Source organism: Vitis vinifera, chromosome 6 (assembly GCF_030704535.1).
Source record: "Vitis vinifera cultivar Pinot Noir 40024 chromosome 6, ASM3070453v1".
NCBI lineage: Eukaryota > Viridiplantae > Streptophyta > Magnoliopsida > Vitales > Vitaceae > Vitis > Vitis vinifera.
This window is the reverse complement of record NC_081810.1, coordinates 15,488,044-15,505,329: the sequence shown is the minus strand read 5'-3', so window position 1 is coordinate 15,505,329 and position 17,286 is coordinate 15,488,044. Positions and strand designations below refer to the sequence as shown.

At 36.7% G+C, this 17,286-nt stretch overlaps 1 protein-coding gene across 2 annotated transcripts in view; it reads right to left on the bottom strand.

The window, feature by feature from the left end:
* The window catches only part of LOC100265049 (serine/threonine-protein kinase TOUSLED), a 48,309-nt gene that overhangs the window by 27,808 nt on the left and 3,215 nt on the right, over positions 1-17,286 (bottom strand). The window contains exons 3-7 of one of the 2 annotated variants that reach the window (XM_002276939.5): positions 14,932-15,138; positions 9,133-9,183; positions 8,758-8,862; positions 8,632-8,676; positions 5,830-5,942 (exon numbers count right to left, since the gene is read on the bottom strand). In XM_002276939.5, the coding sequence (XP_002276975.1) occupies positions 5,830-5,942; positions 8,632-8,676; positions 8,758-8,862; positions 9,133-9,183; positions 14,932-15,138 (521 nt within the window). The remainder of the gene's footprint in view (positions 1-5,829; positions 5,943-8,631; positions 8,677-8,757; positions 8,863-9,132; positions 9,184-14,931; positions 15,139-17,286) is intronic. The other variant, XM_010653323.2, reaches the window with a different exon arrangement.

Genomic DNA, 17,286 nt, shown 5'->3' with positions numbered 1-17,286 from the left:
AGGGTCATACACTCCCGTAAAAACCCAAACAGCTCCATTTTCTACATTCCGGAATCTGCAAGATAGCGTAAAATGTCCCTCCTCCCAATCTAGAATGTCCAAAGACCTTCTATCCCAGCAAATAAGAATTCCTCCCGAAGCCCCCTCCGCGTTCACAGCTTTCCAATCTAGGAATCTCCCGGAGCCTAAACTTCTCACAATGCCTTTCGACATAGATTGTATCTTTGTCTCCTGAATACAGATTAAATCCACCCTCTGGTTCCTTATAAAAGTCTTAATAATTTTTCTTTTGGAGCTATCATTTGCTCCCCTCACGTTCCAGCTCAGGATTTTCAACTTCATTAGACAATCACAATTTGGCGCCCTTTGCCCTGTGCCGAGCCTTTCTGCTTATTCCCCCCCTCGTAGTTTACAGAACATTCCAGTCTTTTTAACTCCCTTTCAAACTTAGACTTTTCCAGTAACTCTTTACTATGTATTTTCTCCCGTCTTTTTCTGATTTTAATCAAAAAATTCAATATTTCCTTCTCCAGCCCCTCCGTCAGGAATCCCAAGAACTGGCTAAACTTTGCCAAGCTACTCTCTTCCCATTTTTCCTCAGGCTCACTTCTCTCGGCTTGAACATCATATATGTCACAGACCCCATCCATCCCCCTGATTTTGTCACTACTGCTTTTGATTACTCTCAATTCCCTACAGCCATTGATCTTTTCATTACAACCCTCATACACTGTTAACCACATTGTCTTATCAACCCGTACTTCCTCGTCCAATTCCCCAAAACTATCGTAAAACTCCCCCCCCCCCGGAGTCCGATCAAAAAGAAGAGAATTGAGATGAGGAGCCCCCAAAGCCCTTTCCCCTAAGAACAAGACCCCGTTCCATACCTCAGTGATTCCTCTTCCAGCGCCCTATCTGTCTCTGACAACCTAGCCACACCTTGTTGCTTCCTCATATCCTCAGTCTCCCGCGCAACAAAGGGCTTTGTCTCAGGAGGATTCCCGTTACTTGAGATGAAGCACTTCAATAGGGAGCCCTTCTCCTGAAGGTCATTATTTGGAGCTTGGGCTACTAGCGAGATTGGGCCCTCCCTTGGCTTTCCATCTAGATCAAGCTGTTTGAGGCAGCCCTTTGAATAAGTTGGGCCTTTGCTTGAAGATTGGTCTTTTGGCGAAACTGGGCCTTTGGCAAGGCAGCCCACATCTTCAGCCCTATACGAAGGGCCTGCTTCTAAGCCAACCTCACTGACTACCACTTCTTTCATCTTAAGGCCCATAGACCCGCGGGCCAGGCCAAGCCCAGCAACCCTCCTTGTCTCCTTTGGGCCCGCGATTGGACTTAAGGTATGCGACCCATGTAATGATTTACCGGTTGAGGCCCAAATCCGGGTTGTCGGGCTTAGATCTTGGTTTGCCTTCGCCCGACCCGACCCGACCCCCTGCTCACTCGTCCCTTCATCTGACGAGTTCAATGTCTCGAGCCTCACGCTCACCCTCTCCTCCGCCACTCGCTGCTCCGCGCGTGAGGCACCCTCACCCCTAACCTCACTGCTTTGTCGGCTAGCTTCTTCTCTGCGATTTCTCCTCAGCACCGGTCGACATTCCCACCATAAGGATACAGCGTAGACCTCCTCCTCCACTTCGAATTCCAGGATGCTCGGTCTAAACTCTCCTCTCGATTTCACCAAGATTCTAGCCCACTAAAGCTCGCCCATCATCTTTGTCTGTTCATCAGCTATAATAAAACCACCGCATTTGTCCCCCACTCTCTTCAAGATCATCGGACTCCATAACGAGATTGGGAGCCCAACTATTCTCACCCAAATTTCCTTTCTTTCTTCCTCCTCTGCCCAGCATCCACTCTTAGGGTTCCAGTGCTCCAACCCTACCTAGATTCCACCCATCGAGCGATTTCCAGAGGAGACAACACGTCTTGCCTCTTCCAAATCTTCAAATTCCAGCAGAACTCTTTCCTTTTCCAGCTTAGCCAACCCTAAATTTCCTCTTAGACCCCAAGATTTTGCCCAAAATTGCCCCAACTTCTCAAGATCTTCTTCTCCCCCTGAGCTATCTTTCCAGCTCGCCACAACACAATATTCCAATTTCTGTAATAATCCTATTGTTTCCTCCCTTTTAGCCTTCGCTACGATTACATTTGGGTTGCCCAATAGTGGCCGTTTCGCTACTGTTGCATACAATCTTCCCACAACAGCCTTCCCCACAGCCTTTACTTCCTGGTTTTCTGGTTTTCCACCAAGAACTCCTACCAGCTGGTGAAGCTTCTCCGCCATGATCATCCACCCCCTTTTATCCCTTCTACCTCTCAGGATGAAAATGCAGAACCTCTTCCTCTCTAGATTGGAGACCCCTAGCCGGATAAACCCCCCCGCTCTGTTTATCCCTCGCGTCATAGAGTACATTCTCCCCTGCTCCTTCCATTCCCTTCCCCATCTTGCTTCTTTCTCATACTTGATACAGAGATTCAGCCCTTCTAAGAAAAACCCTAGGCTTTCCGGTCCCAAGCGGACCCATGACGAAACCCCTCCCTTCTTCTCCTGATGAGGACTTCGGGTTTTCCTTTTCTATCATCCACAACAATCTCGAACGCCTTGGACTCCACTGCGAAGCTGCACTCCTTCCTTCTGCTACGCGACGCCGAGCTATTTTCCCCATCCTCACCATCGCACTCACCGTCGCATTCTCTCTCGCTCTCTCTCTCTCTCTCCCATTTCCAGATATAAAGTTGTGATTCTTTATTCACATGAAAAATCATACATTCGCTATGCTAGTTCACATGTCATTGGCAATTTTAAAATACAGGTCACAGAACTCTATGATTACAGTTTTGAAAACAGATTGGGGAAAAACTTAGTTTTATTGATATGAATAAATGAATACAGTTGATACAAAATATATATATTACAAACATATAGAAAATGGTTATCAGTTATCCAATTTGAATAGGAAAGTAATTTAAAATAGGAGATAACTATCCTTGATTTGTAGGTGTACCAACTAGACTTATCACAGCAAATTCGCCTAGAAAATAGCTCTGAAAACAGTCGAACATCTTAACATCCCCCCTCAAACTAGAAGATATCAATCAAACCAGTTTGTTAGTTAAAGACTTAAATGTTGGTTTAGGTAGTCCTTTGGTGAATACATCCGCTTGTTCCTTTGTTGGAATGAAAGGCATGCAAATAAGTCCATTTTCCATCATTCCTTTATGAATGGTAGATCAATCTCCACATGTTTTGTCTTGTGTGTTGTCCTAGAGTATAAGCGATGTTATGGTTGCCTTGTTCCAATAGTACATTCTCATAGGAGCCTCCACCCATATCTTTAACTCTTCCAAGAGTTTTTTCAGCCTAAGATGTTTACACATCTCATGTGCCACAACTCGAAACTCAACTTCTACACTACTCTTAATAACAACTACTTGCTTCTTACTACAAGTCATAAGGTTTCTCCCAAGAAGTGTGCAAAAACTTTAGGTTGATCCCCTGAACAATGCCATAACATGATTACACCCTCACTAGATTGAGAAGAAGAGTTATTCACTACTTGAGCTTGTCCTTCTAGAGTAGCATTATCATCAAAGAGGCAGAACCCATTCACCTCCCCAGCACTGTTAATCCTCTTCCCCAAATTCAAGTCTGGGAATTCACAGCTAGTAGGAAAAATTTAATAACACAATGATAATCTTTGGAAAACTTGCTAATAGAAAAAAGATTGCAAGAGAGATTAGGGACATGAAGAACCAAATAAAACATTAGATTTTTTGAAATAAGGATAGAACCCTTCCCTACAATTAAGGAAAAAGATCATCGGCAAATCTTACTTTTTGACAACCAAAACATGGAATATATTAAGAGAATAAATTTGAAAGACTTGGCATATTATCTGCTGCTCCTTAATCCAAGGATTTCAATGGCATTTTTTAGGTGTGCCATGAAGCACATCTCAGGGCAAGATGTGGCAAAATCGCTTGAGGCATTGTGGAAAAAATTGAACTCTAGAAAGGTGTACATCCTTGACAAAAATTAGGGTCTCAAAAGGCTTACACCTTAATACTTTGAGGCTTACACCTTGCCTCACAAGAACAAAAACGCTATGCCTTACACTTTCATGTATAAAAACTCTGCCTAAATCAATGATGTAGGGAGTTTTAGTTCCAGAATGAACACTTAAGGTATCAAGAAATTACCTTGCTAGGCTAGAGAATAAGAGGGTGTTGGATTTGAGTCATTTTTGGACTGGTTCAAAAACCTGTGCTGTAGCTTTAATTGTTCTATCATGAAAAGCTAAAAATCTGGTCCTCCAAAGTTCGTCAGTTAATGTCCACCACCTGCTGCCAAGAAAGTACAATTATTCTTATCAGAAAACATCATGTTCTTCAGATTTGCAGGCTTGCCATGAAGCTTCCAGCATTCTCTTTGGTAAACCTTGGCTTGTTGCAATAGTTGCACCAAACTGTTTCTCCTTTCTTTAGCCTTCTTGAGAGCCTTCTGTCCACTTGTCAAGGCATTCTCAGGCACTGCAGAAATCAAAGTAGAGCTCTCCATTGATTGATAGACTTGTTCACCATCCATCATCACATTCCTCCTCTCTTTGCTCCTAATATAGGCAAATACTTCACAAATAGAAAGGAAAAGGTTCCTTGTCAATAACTCTCACCCTAGCTTCATCTAATTTATAGTTAAGGCCTACATGGAACTCAAAAACCCTCTCTTTTCCATGCATCCTGTTGTCTCAAGCACTATCATAGTGCACTCCCATTCAGCATCACAGTGCTGGTCTAGTTCTTGGTCATGCTTTGGATCTCCTATTTCATCTACGAATTCAAGTTCTAATCTCAAATAATTGAGCCGAGTTTCCCACACCAGAATAGGTCTCAGCAACAGCATCCCACACCCCTTTCGTTGTTGATAAGGTACATTTGACCAATATCAGGTTCCATTGAGTATAAACCAGTCATGCCATAACCATGGAATTCTCTGCATCCCATGTATGAAAGACCATCGCATTCTCCTGTTTGGGTGGCTTTGTGGAACCAGTGAGATATCCAAACATCTCCTTCCCACAAACAAATATCTTCACAGATTGGGACTACTGTAAATAATTCTGCCCATTCAGTTTGTGTTGTGATCTAAAGTGCCGGGGTTTCATGAACAGATTGTTGAATCAACTGTTAGAATTGCTTTTGAACATCTCTTCTTCAGTCACTCCAAATATGATTACATAGAAACCTTTAAAAGAGAGAAGACACAAAAAAGGGAAAACAAAAAAACAAATAACAAATAATAGATCCCTAGGATTAGAGGTGGCTCCAGTAACATGAAAACTATGGAAAAAACTTAAATTTTTATGGATATGAATAAATAAATACAACTGCTACAGCATAGACTTTACAGACCTCTAGGACTAGGATTTGTTACACTAGTTACCCTAACTTGAATAGAAAACTAATTTAAAAATAAGAGATAACTATCCCTTATTTTTAGGCCCACCAACCAAACTTATCATAACAAATTCTCCTTGAAAATAGCTCCTAATACAATCGAGCATTTTTATAAGTTCATATTTGTCTGTATAATTGGTTCATATTTGTCTATAATATGCAATATAAATTATTATCAAAAAATAATTAAAGTTTCAATAGGTCAATATTGTCCTAATTTTGTTTCTATAACCTAACACCATTGAGTACTCACTTTCACTCTTTCTTTTTCAGTTCCTTTTTGCTCTTTCCTTTCCTCTCACAATTCTTGGGCATAAAAGATTCATGCTAAGCATCTACACCAAAAAGCGAACCAAATGAATATGGCACCTGATTACGCCCACATTGCCAAGTCTCAAAGAATCCTGCCGTACTTTCATCCTTGCTTCTTGTCTCTCAGCTTTTGAAACCGATATCAGCAAATCAGACATTATTTTCATTCTCTGCATCAGGGTAGAAAACCAAAATTGGAATTATGAGGACAATGGCACAACCCACAATTAGTAGACTTGACATGCACAAGAATGTTCAACAGCTCATAAAAATATTCAGAACCATGAAGACAATAATTATAGCAGCATGGTTAATACCATATGAAAATCAAGTGTTAGTTGAAATTCTTTGTTTTAAAAAGCTAACAGACATGCCTCATTTATTGCTAATTAAGTAATGGGGTGAGAGTGCCTAGATTGCACTCCCAAATACTCTTCTAGAATTCATCTATATTTGTGGAAACTGACCAGATCATGGTGGAATAGAAGAGAAGTTATTGCCTCAGACTAGAACAGATTTCAAGAATCTCAACCAGCAACAAATGAGCGACTAACCAAGCCTCCCAGTTAATGGAGCCACTCATTGAGTGTTCTTCAGTCTGTATGGAGGTAGTGATAATAAAGAAACATTCCTATTTCATGATTTTTCAGTCATTTCATCTAAAAAGAATTGAATCTTGCTGGTGTCTGACAAAAAATCACAGAAATAATAAAATTCAATTGTTTGAGTAGCAGCACTGATTTTTTTTCATCTCTACCATAATAACTACAGTTGCGGACTTGTTTCCAAGTTTCACCCCACGACACCCTAATGCTTTTCAGTTTTATTTTTCTGGGTTTTCCCCTTTATTGAAAACAGAAATAGTAGTAAAAAAGAACTCAGCACATGTAATATCATTGAAAACTACCCATTTACCAACTTGGGACATAAAAGTGACATAAGTTTCTCAAAACCAGTCTGCACATCCACCAAGACTTGCATGTATTGATAACAAGCATAAATATATTAAACTCAAGTTAAAGTCACGATTGTCTAATGAATATCCTCCTCCATGACCCACAAGAGAAAGAACTGGATGTTTTCTTTTTTGAAAAAGGAAATGTAATGGAAGTAGATATATAGGGGGGAAAGGAATGGTAATTATTGAGAAAATTATACCATAAATTAAGGATGAAAAAAAAAAGGAGAGAAAAAGCAGTTTATTTTGAGTTCAACAAGGGAACTTTACAGGTTGTGTAGGTTTTTTACCATTTCTCCTAAAGTAATAGTAATTTCTGCCATTCTATCACTGTCCTAATAATTTTTTGCAATATTTAATATTAGTCAGAGTTCATATTTTGAAAACTGCTAAAATATTATAAGTTTGAAGAGCCACAATTATATTATTTTGACACGAACATTGTGTCTCAAAACCTAATAGAGCTAATTAAGGCCTCAGAAAAAGGGGCAGTCCAGAGGTTCTACAAACAAGAAAAATTGAAGTTTGGGAGTACTATCCACCTGCTACTGTCACCAAGGAAGTGAGTACTCTGAAAAAGGCTTCATCTTCCCAGATGATAGGGATCACTGGTGCATTGTCAGAGGCGTGTGGGGGAGGAGGAATTTGACCCAGTAGGCTTTGTCTCATTTTCAAATTGAGAATTCCCTCCCAAACAAAGAAACCAAATTTTGGTGGGGTGCCTTCCAAACCTTCTATGTGGGAAAGTCAAACTATGATCTGAACCCAAATCCTTACAGTAGGATTTTACTAAAGAACATCCACCTATTCATAACTTCTAGAATACAAGAAGAACAACATCTAGAATACAAGATCACAACAATAATGCAAAGTCCAAAATCCAATTATAGAACCTTCTAATAGACCTTGGATTCCAATGACCTTGACCACCTTCCACAATTCAATATCTGCCACTTTGGCTTCTCAATTAGCAGCAATCACCAAGAGATATAGAAATTGACCCTTGAGAGGACTTTACTACACTAAATAACTAAACCAAATTTACTTCTAAGCCCATCACCCCTAGAATTACAGATAGATCAAACAATAAATTCATCCTCCTTGTTTCAAATGGCTTTGCATGATAGCAGCTATTGCCTCTCTTCTCTAAACACCTGTGACCCTCTTCCTCATATAATTTCCCCACAATGATAGCCTTGTTGAGATTCAATCGATTCTAAATCCTTAAAGCTCCTTTTCCTGAGCCAAGCACACAATCACTCAAGTTAACAGGAAAATTTCTTCTCCAAACTTCCTTATCACCTCCTCTTACTCCCCCTCCCCATCATCACCCTAAAGAGGACAAAAAGTACACATGCAAACCTTTAAATGTCTCTTAAAGGATCCTTTTTCAAAAAAAAAAAATTGATAATAATAAAATAAATAAACAAATAAAAATAAAGACACAACACAACAATAACAGCAACAACGGAATCCCTCAATGAATTAACAGAGGTTGACCCATTCAATACGAAACTCTGAACCAAATGATTCTACTTGCTCCACTTCCCCCACAAAATCCATACTGTTTACAAGTGCAAACAGTACTTTTCCATGGAATGGGGAATGGTATGGGTGTGTTTTTCTCTCTTACTCACACATGCATGCTACATTTTATGGAAAAGGCACTACTACAAATGATTTGTCCAGCACTTAACCACAAAAGAATCTACAGGCTTGAGGATTGCTTCAGCTAGTTTGACAAAGCTTAAGAGCAATTAAAAATATAGTTCAATAAATCAACCAATACTCAAATATGTACCCTGAATATGCTCTTGAAGTGAAGACCAATTTATAGACCATGTAAAATTACATCCTTCATCTTATTATTAAGAACAAAAACAAAGCATCAGAAACAATACCTTTGGCTTCATCTGCTGTTCATGATCTTTTAGGTCCTTCAATTCCTGCACAAATCACAATAACAAGAAGGATCAGACATTACAAATGAACAGAAGTGACTCTACCTGAAACTCAAATGTAATTACCTTTTCAAGCTGGTGGCAAAGTTGTTGATAATGAGAGGACTCTTGACGTGATTTCTGCAGGTCCTCCTCCAATGCTGTAATCTTTGCACGTAAAGATGCAACATCCTAATTTAGTTGACAAAGAAGAAATGGAATTATGAAACATCAAAAGCTATCTGTACCTCTAAGCAAAAGTATCTGATGCAGTATAAAGATCTGTGGGTGTGTCACAAAAAATGAAAAGTCATACGAGTGTGTGCATGTGCGTCAAAAACAAGTGAAAATTCACACGAAGAAGAAGAAGAAGAAGAAGAAGAAGAAGTTCCCTATCCTTTATGGTCTAACAAGGTAGATTTCCCTTAAAATCCAAAACTAAAAATTTATCATAAACCATACCTCTAATGAAGAGCGATCGTCATTCCCAAACTGCTCTTTGGACCTATTGTCCTACACAATAAGTACATCAAAGCAGCCAGCCATTAAAGGAAGCACAGCAGTTATAACAACAGATATAACTTTTTTACCAAATGGATTGATATTAATATTATTATACAAATTTAAAAAAACATAAATGTGCAACCCTTTACAAGTCCTTGAAGTTTCCAAGACGGATAATGATTTTATCAAAATGCAATACAATCACAAATACAGTAGTCGAGCATGCATTTGGTAATTGTCTAATTTCATTTTGTTTCCAAATACCCTAAATAAGGTCCAAGGAAGAATTTTTCCTAGTATGACACCTGATACCAAAGCTCCATCAGGCCATGATGCCAAACAAAAAATAAATATATAAATAAGAGGAAGAAGAAGATGAAGCCCACAAACTAGCCAGTTGCCATGATGCTTGGCATCTGCATAATTATAAGTTCCGCTTCTGAATAAAAATAGCAAATAATCTGCACGTAGCTTAATGAAACCCATTCTAGCCAACTTTTTATTCTAAAACCCTTTTATAATTTTTATTTAAAAAAGGAAAATAGTTTTATTCCTTAACAAAAAGAACAGAAAAAGGAAGGAAAATAAATTCTATGGTGGGTGGGGGTGGTGGTGGAGCAGCAGCCCCCGCAGCTCCCTCTTCTGTAGAAAGCCAACTACTTGGATAGCAGTACTTCTAATCCACTTAGCTTCACCGCCAAAACTTGAGAATGGCTACTATCTCCTTCATAAAGACAGCTGCATCGAGCATTTTTTTTTCCCCTCATTTTTCAATGTATAGTCATTGAATTGATTACACATTGCTTAATTCTCATTAGATGAGACAATATCATGAGAGACATATGTTACTTCCCTATTCTCTTCATGATGAGATGAATCCTTTATCCAATAAATAAATAACCAAAAAAACCTCCATATCCATGATCTACAAATCATTATATTTACCAGGGCAAGAAATTAAATTAAATACCCTTGAAATATAAAATGAGAAGAAAATAAAAATTAAAGAAACAATGTGGCAAGAAGGTAAAACAATATAAAGTTCCAAATCAATTCCCATGTTCTCAGATGTGTAAAAGAAAACACTAAAACATACAAATAAATAGAAAAGGCCAAAAGAAAAAAGAAGAAACAAAGATGGGAACAGAAAAATGGGGCAAACCAATCAATTCATTCTGTTCTTTTTCCTAAATATATATACCAGTTAAAAGAAACACAGGAAATCCAAAACAAAAAACCTCTGACATCAATTTTTGTCCCCCAAAGCTCAGAAGTGAAAAATGGTGTGCCATAACTCTAAGCTTTTGTCAGAGTTTCTAAGGTAAACAACCCTTCTGCAACCTGTTAGCAAATTTGGCAATCTAGCAGCAACTAACAGATTCTTAATGTACCAACTGGTTAAATCTGAAACACAGGAACAATACTATGAAATTTTTTTTTTGATAGGTAAATAGAAAGTATATTAAAGACGCTTGCAAAAAGGCGCATAAAAGTACACACGGAGCATACAGATTAGGCCAAAGGGCAAGAAAGGAAAAGAAGAAGAATGGACAGATAGAAATACACACACACACATAGAGTCAAGATTAGGGTGATTCAGAGGATATGTAGGAGAAAACTTTTTTCATAAGCAACACTAGGTGATAGGAAGAATTTCCGAGAAGAAATGATGAAATAGTATCACAAGAAGATTTTATGACTCAATCACAAACAACATACACAAAACTAATTAGTAAATCTTTTATGACCACAATGGCTGATAATGGTGTTTTTCATAGGAGCAATTGCTAACATTTTTCTTAAAAAAGAAGAAAGAAAAAATAAAGTGTTAGGAACTAGTCATTAAAAAATTTAAGGAACCACTAAAAATTGTTCAGAATTCATATTAGGCAGGCTATACAGTTACAGTTAATAAACTACTACCTTCCCTTATGCAATCTAAAAAATGATACATTATAAATTTCATTCAATTACCTTTCCTGTACAATCAGGAAATGTCATTCATAGGATTCTTTGCAATCCTGTTTGGATGAAACTTCTTCTGCAATGTGGCAAGAGGGCAGAAAAGATGCCTCCATTTTCATTCTTAGATGGGCACATTACTATGCCAAATTTATTGCTTGATATGTATTGATAGCTAACTAACAATGGTATCCATCCACATTTGTAATTGAGAAACACAAAGTAGGTAAAAACTCAGCTGCAAGTGAGTTGTCCCACACTGTTGTATGCATGGATTGAAATTTCGGTTTTTATCGGCGATATTTTGCCGATATATCGGATATCGGACAACCCCGAAACAATTTTGAGCGCCAATTATCGAACGGGAGGAATATCAGGAAAATCACCAAAATATCAGCAATATATCAGTCTGGAATCGATAAATTGGCGATAAAATCGCAAGTGGAGCGACGCGCGGAGCAAATGGGGAGAACGGAAAAAAATCCCCAAAAAATAGGCGATTTTTTGGGGGTTTTTTTGAAAAAATTGAAATTTTTCAAATTTGAATTTTTGACAATCCGATGGCCAAAATTTCACCCATGTTTTTATATTATCATTTTATTTTATATTATCCTTTTATTTGTAACACTTTTCATATTTATCCCATTAATCCTATTTTTAAAAATTATTATCACTTCACTCTTAAATTTTTTTTATATTTTTCCTTTCAATTTTATTTAAATTTTAAATGTTTTTATTTTAAAATATTAAAAATATAATTTTACCCAAAAAAATTGCTATAATATAAAAAATTAAGAAAGCTCTAATATTTTATAAATTAAAATTAATTTGATAAGATAAATTATTAATAATTTTAATTATTTAAATGAATTAATGTTAATAGAAAAAGTTGCTACCACATATTTTTAATAAAATTTTAGAAATTAAATCTCAAATAAAATATTTTATATAAATTAATTTAATTTTTCATTTAAAATGTAATAAAACATGTTTTAATAAAAGTATTTTAAAAAATTTTAAATAAATATTGTCTTCAACAAGATGGGCTCCCTTCATCCAATAATATGATGGTACCACATCGATCTTCCAACTTTATACACTTCCAAAATTCATATTTATTATTTTTAAAATCCAAGTATCGAATCTACCGATATATCTCTACCTATCGATGTTTTTCTTCTTGATCATATCTATGTCAATTACACCTACAAAATAACTTTAAAATGTGTATTCTTGCTTATTTTATCATTTTTTTAGAGTTGTCCAAGCATTCTTATGAATTTTAAATCATTTTTGCTCCACCAATATTTGTGAAAAAATATCCATTGATATTTCTAATATATCTGTAAAATCAAAGTACCGATATATCCGTGATTACCGATATTTTCATCCTTGGTTGTATGACATTGTTGCAGAACATTTGGATATAAATAGTAATTTTATGCGATGATGTCATGGTATGGTTGCCTACGAAGGATGGTGCTTTCTCTGTTAAGTCCTACTCCTCCTTGGCCGATAAGAGAGTGGAACCCCATGGTATTGTTTGGAATTCTTGGATGCCCCCAAGAATTAGCTTCTTTGCTTGGGAAGCAACTTGAGCCAAGATTTTGACTTTAGATCAACTCAAAAAGAGGGGTTGGAGGATTCCTAATAGATGTTACTGGTGTAAGGAAGAAAAAGAAACTAGTGACCATATTCTCATCCATTGTTCAAAAACTCGTTTGTTGTGGCAGTTGATCTTTGCACCTTTTGGCATTTAGTGGGTGTTGAATTGTTCAATTAGAGAAGTCCTTCTGAGTTGGCACAAGTCCTTTGTGGGTAAAATGAGGAAGAAGGCTTGGAAAGTTGCTCCGTTGTGTATGTTTTGGGCTTTATGGCAGGAAAGAAATAAGAGGGCTTTTGACAACTTTGAAAGCACGGATCAAACAATTTTCCAATCAAAAAAAAAAAAAAAAAATCAAACAATTAAAAATTCTTTTTTGTATCTATTTTGGGATTGAGTTAGATTGTACATTGAGGGTGGATCTTTACCATTATTAGACTTTGTGGATTGGGTAAGCTCACGATAGGGTGCGGTAGCGGGTTTTTGTGTCTTCACGCCTTTTTGTCCTTTTTTCTTCGTATACGATGTATATGCTTTTTTTTTTTGTATACTATTCTTATTTACCTATCAAAAAAATAAATAAATAATAATTTTCTATTTTGTTATAGAGTTCTATTGTTAGTGCTATCATTGTATCATTCCATCACGTTATATATCAATTAGTATATAGAGGACGTCCTTAATTGCATTCAGTGCACTAACCATAGATGACATAAAACATAAGAAAGAACAATGCCATTTTATTAATCATTAATTAACTCAAAGTATAAATGATGTACAATTTTAAAAGAAAAATAAATTTTCCACGACAAACAGAAGCATGTAAGAGAAGAATATACTCAAGAGAGAAGTAAATAAAGCAATATAAAACCAAGACAAGTCTATCAAATATATCTATATATATAGATATAGAGAGAGAGAATATCGCATAAAACATTTTGTAGTTTATGGGGAGTGGAATGCATGACATAAAATTCTAGAGTTGTAGCACCTATTTTAGCAAAGAAATCATCAGGCAATGGCAGGTTATAAATCAATTACAGATAAGCAATTCTTATGAAATAAATCAATAGCTTGATGGCCAATGTTTCAATAATGCCATAGACCCAATAATAATTCAATATCCAGGACCTAGCATTGACAAAATCATAGTATTTAATATTCATATCTCAAATACTTGGGCTAGCGATATATAATTCAAAATTGAAAATATCAATGAAATGTATAAAACATATTGGAATGTCATTTTAGATTCATTTTTGAATCAATATCTCCACCGACATATCCATATGTTGAAAACTCAATGCTATTATCATTATTGATATTTTATTCCTTCGGTACAATCATCCTCAACAAAAACCACAGAAAAACTTCAAAGTCTGCATTCTAAGAAGTAAATGGGCAAGAAACTAAGCTTTAGAAGACTCTCCCATCTAGAGCAAATGGATAATATTACCTCCAAGTTATTCTATAGGTAATACAGTCCAATGCCAAATAGGTGAAACACGCCTTAACAAAACCCAAAGAAATGGCCTCACCAAATTAGATTCATCTTAATATTTTGCAACCAAGGCACACAATGACCATGATGATAGAGTATTAGAAAAGATAATTACAAAGGACAAGCGTTTGTACTTGAACATACCATAACTATATGAGATGTAAGTATGTTATTTGCCAATCAAAGATGGTATGTGGAGTGTGTGATATGACATATTAATCACAACCAACAGCTCCCTTTTCCATTCTTCTTCTATATACAATAGCTTTACTTTATCATATTTGTTGCAAAAACATAAAAAATAATAATAATAATAAATAAATAACTAAATAAATAAATAACTAAATAAAATAAAATAAAAATATTTTTTTATGAAAAACATAAAAATAAAAATAAATAAATAAATATAGAAAATAAAAAAATTAATTGACCGGTTGAGCAACTTCCTTTTTTCATTTTCAATTGTGGTGTGTGTGTGGAGGGGGGTTTGGCAGCACGGACAAGAGCCACAGCTTAAGTGGTAGGACCATATGGCAATCAAACTTACCCCAATTACAATATGAGAGTGATGCCCTTCTTGGTTTCATCCAATATACAATATCTAGTAAAACAATAGTCTGCATAATAAACTAAATAATTTCATCATCAACAACAACAACAACATTAATCAAGGCAGCTCATTAGAGGATACCTTATGACATGAGATCTCAAGCTGACCATTTGAAGGCGAAATGGTTGAAGGAGAAATATGAGCCCTTGTCTGATCACTAGCTCTGGAACCACGCCCTCTGCCCGAACCAGCATGCCCCCTACCACGGCCCTGTTTTTTCCTATTTACATCAAAGCCAGCCTTGGTTTCCATGGTCTCCACAATCTTCTGCCTTCCATCAGCAACTGCCTGATTCAATATTCCTAAAGCATTACTATGCGATTATTTTTTACTTGAAGACTACAGTCTACATAAAAAACACTATTTACCTAAACTAAACCAGGCTTAAGAAAAAGTACCAGTAAAATAATCCATTTGATGTTCCCCTTTTCTCAAATGGGTAAAAGAAGGTTCATTGGAGACAAAAAGCTAGGGTGAAATGGGTAAAAGAAGGGGATTGCAATTCAAAGTTTTTTCACAAAGTGGCTAATGGCAGACGAAATAGGAAATTCATCAAGTTTTTGGAGAATGAAAAAGGTTTAGTGTTGAATAATATTAATAGCATCACAGAGGAGATCTTACTATTTTATGAAAAGCTCTACTCGAGTCCTCCTGGAGAGTCTTGGAGAGTAGAAGGCATAGATCGGTCCCCTATCTCAGCAGAGAGTGCTTCTAGGTTGGATTCCCCTTTTACTGAAGAAGAGATTTCTAAAACCATTTTTCAGTTAGATAGGGATAAGGCGTTGGAGCCTGATGGATTTACCATTGCAGTGTTTTAAGATTGTTGGGATGTGATCAAGGAGGACTTAGTGCGGGTGTTCGCAAAGTTTCATAGAAGCAGGATAATTAATCAAAGCACCAATGCTACCTTCTTAGTTCTTGTGCCCAAAAAAAGCCAGACAAAAAAAATTTCAGACTTTAGACCTATTAGTTTGATCACTTGTCTCTACAAGATAATAGTCAAAGTCTTATCAAGGCTAATAAGAGGTGTACTATATGAAACTATCCATTCTACTCAAGGTGCTTTTGTTCTAGGGAGACAACTTTTGGATGCAGATCTAATAGCCAATGAGATAGTGGATGAGAAAAGACGATCAGGGGAGGAAGGAGTTGTCTTCAAAATTGACTTTAAAAAGGCTTATGACTATGTGGGTTGGGATTTTTTGGATCATATGTTGAATAGTAAGGGATTTAGTCCTAGATGGAGGACCTGGATGAGAGGTTGTTTGTCATCAGTCTCTTATGCAATTTTAGTGAATGGAAATGCTAAAGGGTGGGTCAAGGCATCTAGAGGATTAATACAAGGTGATCCTCTATCCCTTTTTCTGTTTACTATCGTTGCTGATGTGTTGAATGGGATGTTGTTGAGAGCTAAGGAGAGAAGTATGTTGGAGGGCTTCAGTGTAGGTAGGAATAGAACAAGGGTGTCCCATCTGCAATTCGCAGATGACACCATCTTCTTTTCTAGCACATGTGTGGAAGAACTGCAAACTCTTAAGTTTATTTTGTTAGTGTTTAGGCAAATTTCTGGGTTTAAGGTCAATCTTGACAAGAGTAACCTTTATGGCATCAACCTTGATCAAGATCATCTCTTTAGGTTGGCTTTGATGCTTGATTGCAAGGTTTCTGATTGGCCTATACTCTACTTGGATCTTCCTTTGGGAGGGAATCCAAAGGCTTGTGGCTTTTGGGATCCAGTGATTGAGAGAATCTTGCGGAGATTAAATGACTGGAAAAAGGCTTATTTATCTTTTGGAGGTAAGATAACTCTTATCCACTCATGTCTATCCCACATTCCTAGCTACTTTCTATCCTTGTTCAAGATTTTCGCTTCAATGGCTGCAAAAATTGAGAGATTGCAAAGGGATTTCCTTTGGTCAGGGGCTAAGGAATGTAAAAGAGATCATCTTATTAGTTGGAATATAGTGTGTAAACCAAAGGCAAAAGGGGGATTGGGGTTAGGGAAGATTTCTCTAAGAAATTTCACTCTTTTAGGGAAATGGTTGTGGAGGTATCCTAAGGAGAGTTCAATTCTGTGGCATCAGATCATTCTTAGCATTTATAAGACACATTATAATGGTTGGGATGCCAACACTATAGTCAGATGGTCACATCATTGCCCTTGGAAGGCTATAACACAAGTCTTTCAAGATTTTTCCAAGTATACTCAGTTTGTGGTAGGAGATGGGGAAAGAATTAGTTTTTGGGAAGACTTGTGGTGGGGGAACCAGCCTTTGGGATTCCAATATCCAAGACTATTTAAAGTAGTCATAGCTAAAAATATTCTCATATCTTCAATTCTCGGTTCTGCTCATCCCTTCTCTTAGAACTTTAATTTCCGTCGTAACCTTTCTGATTCTGAGATAGAAGAATTAGAAAGTCTCATGCGTTCATTTG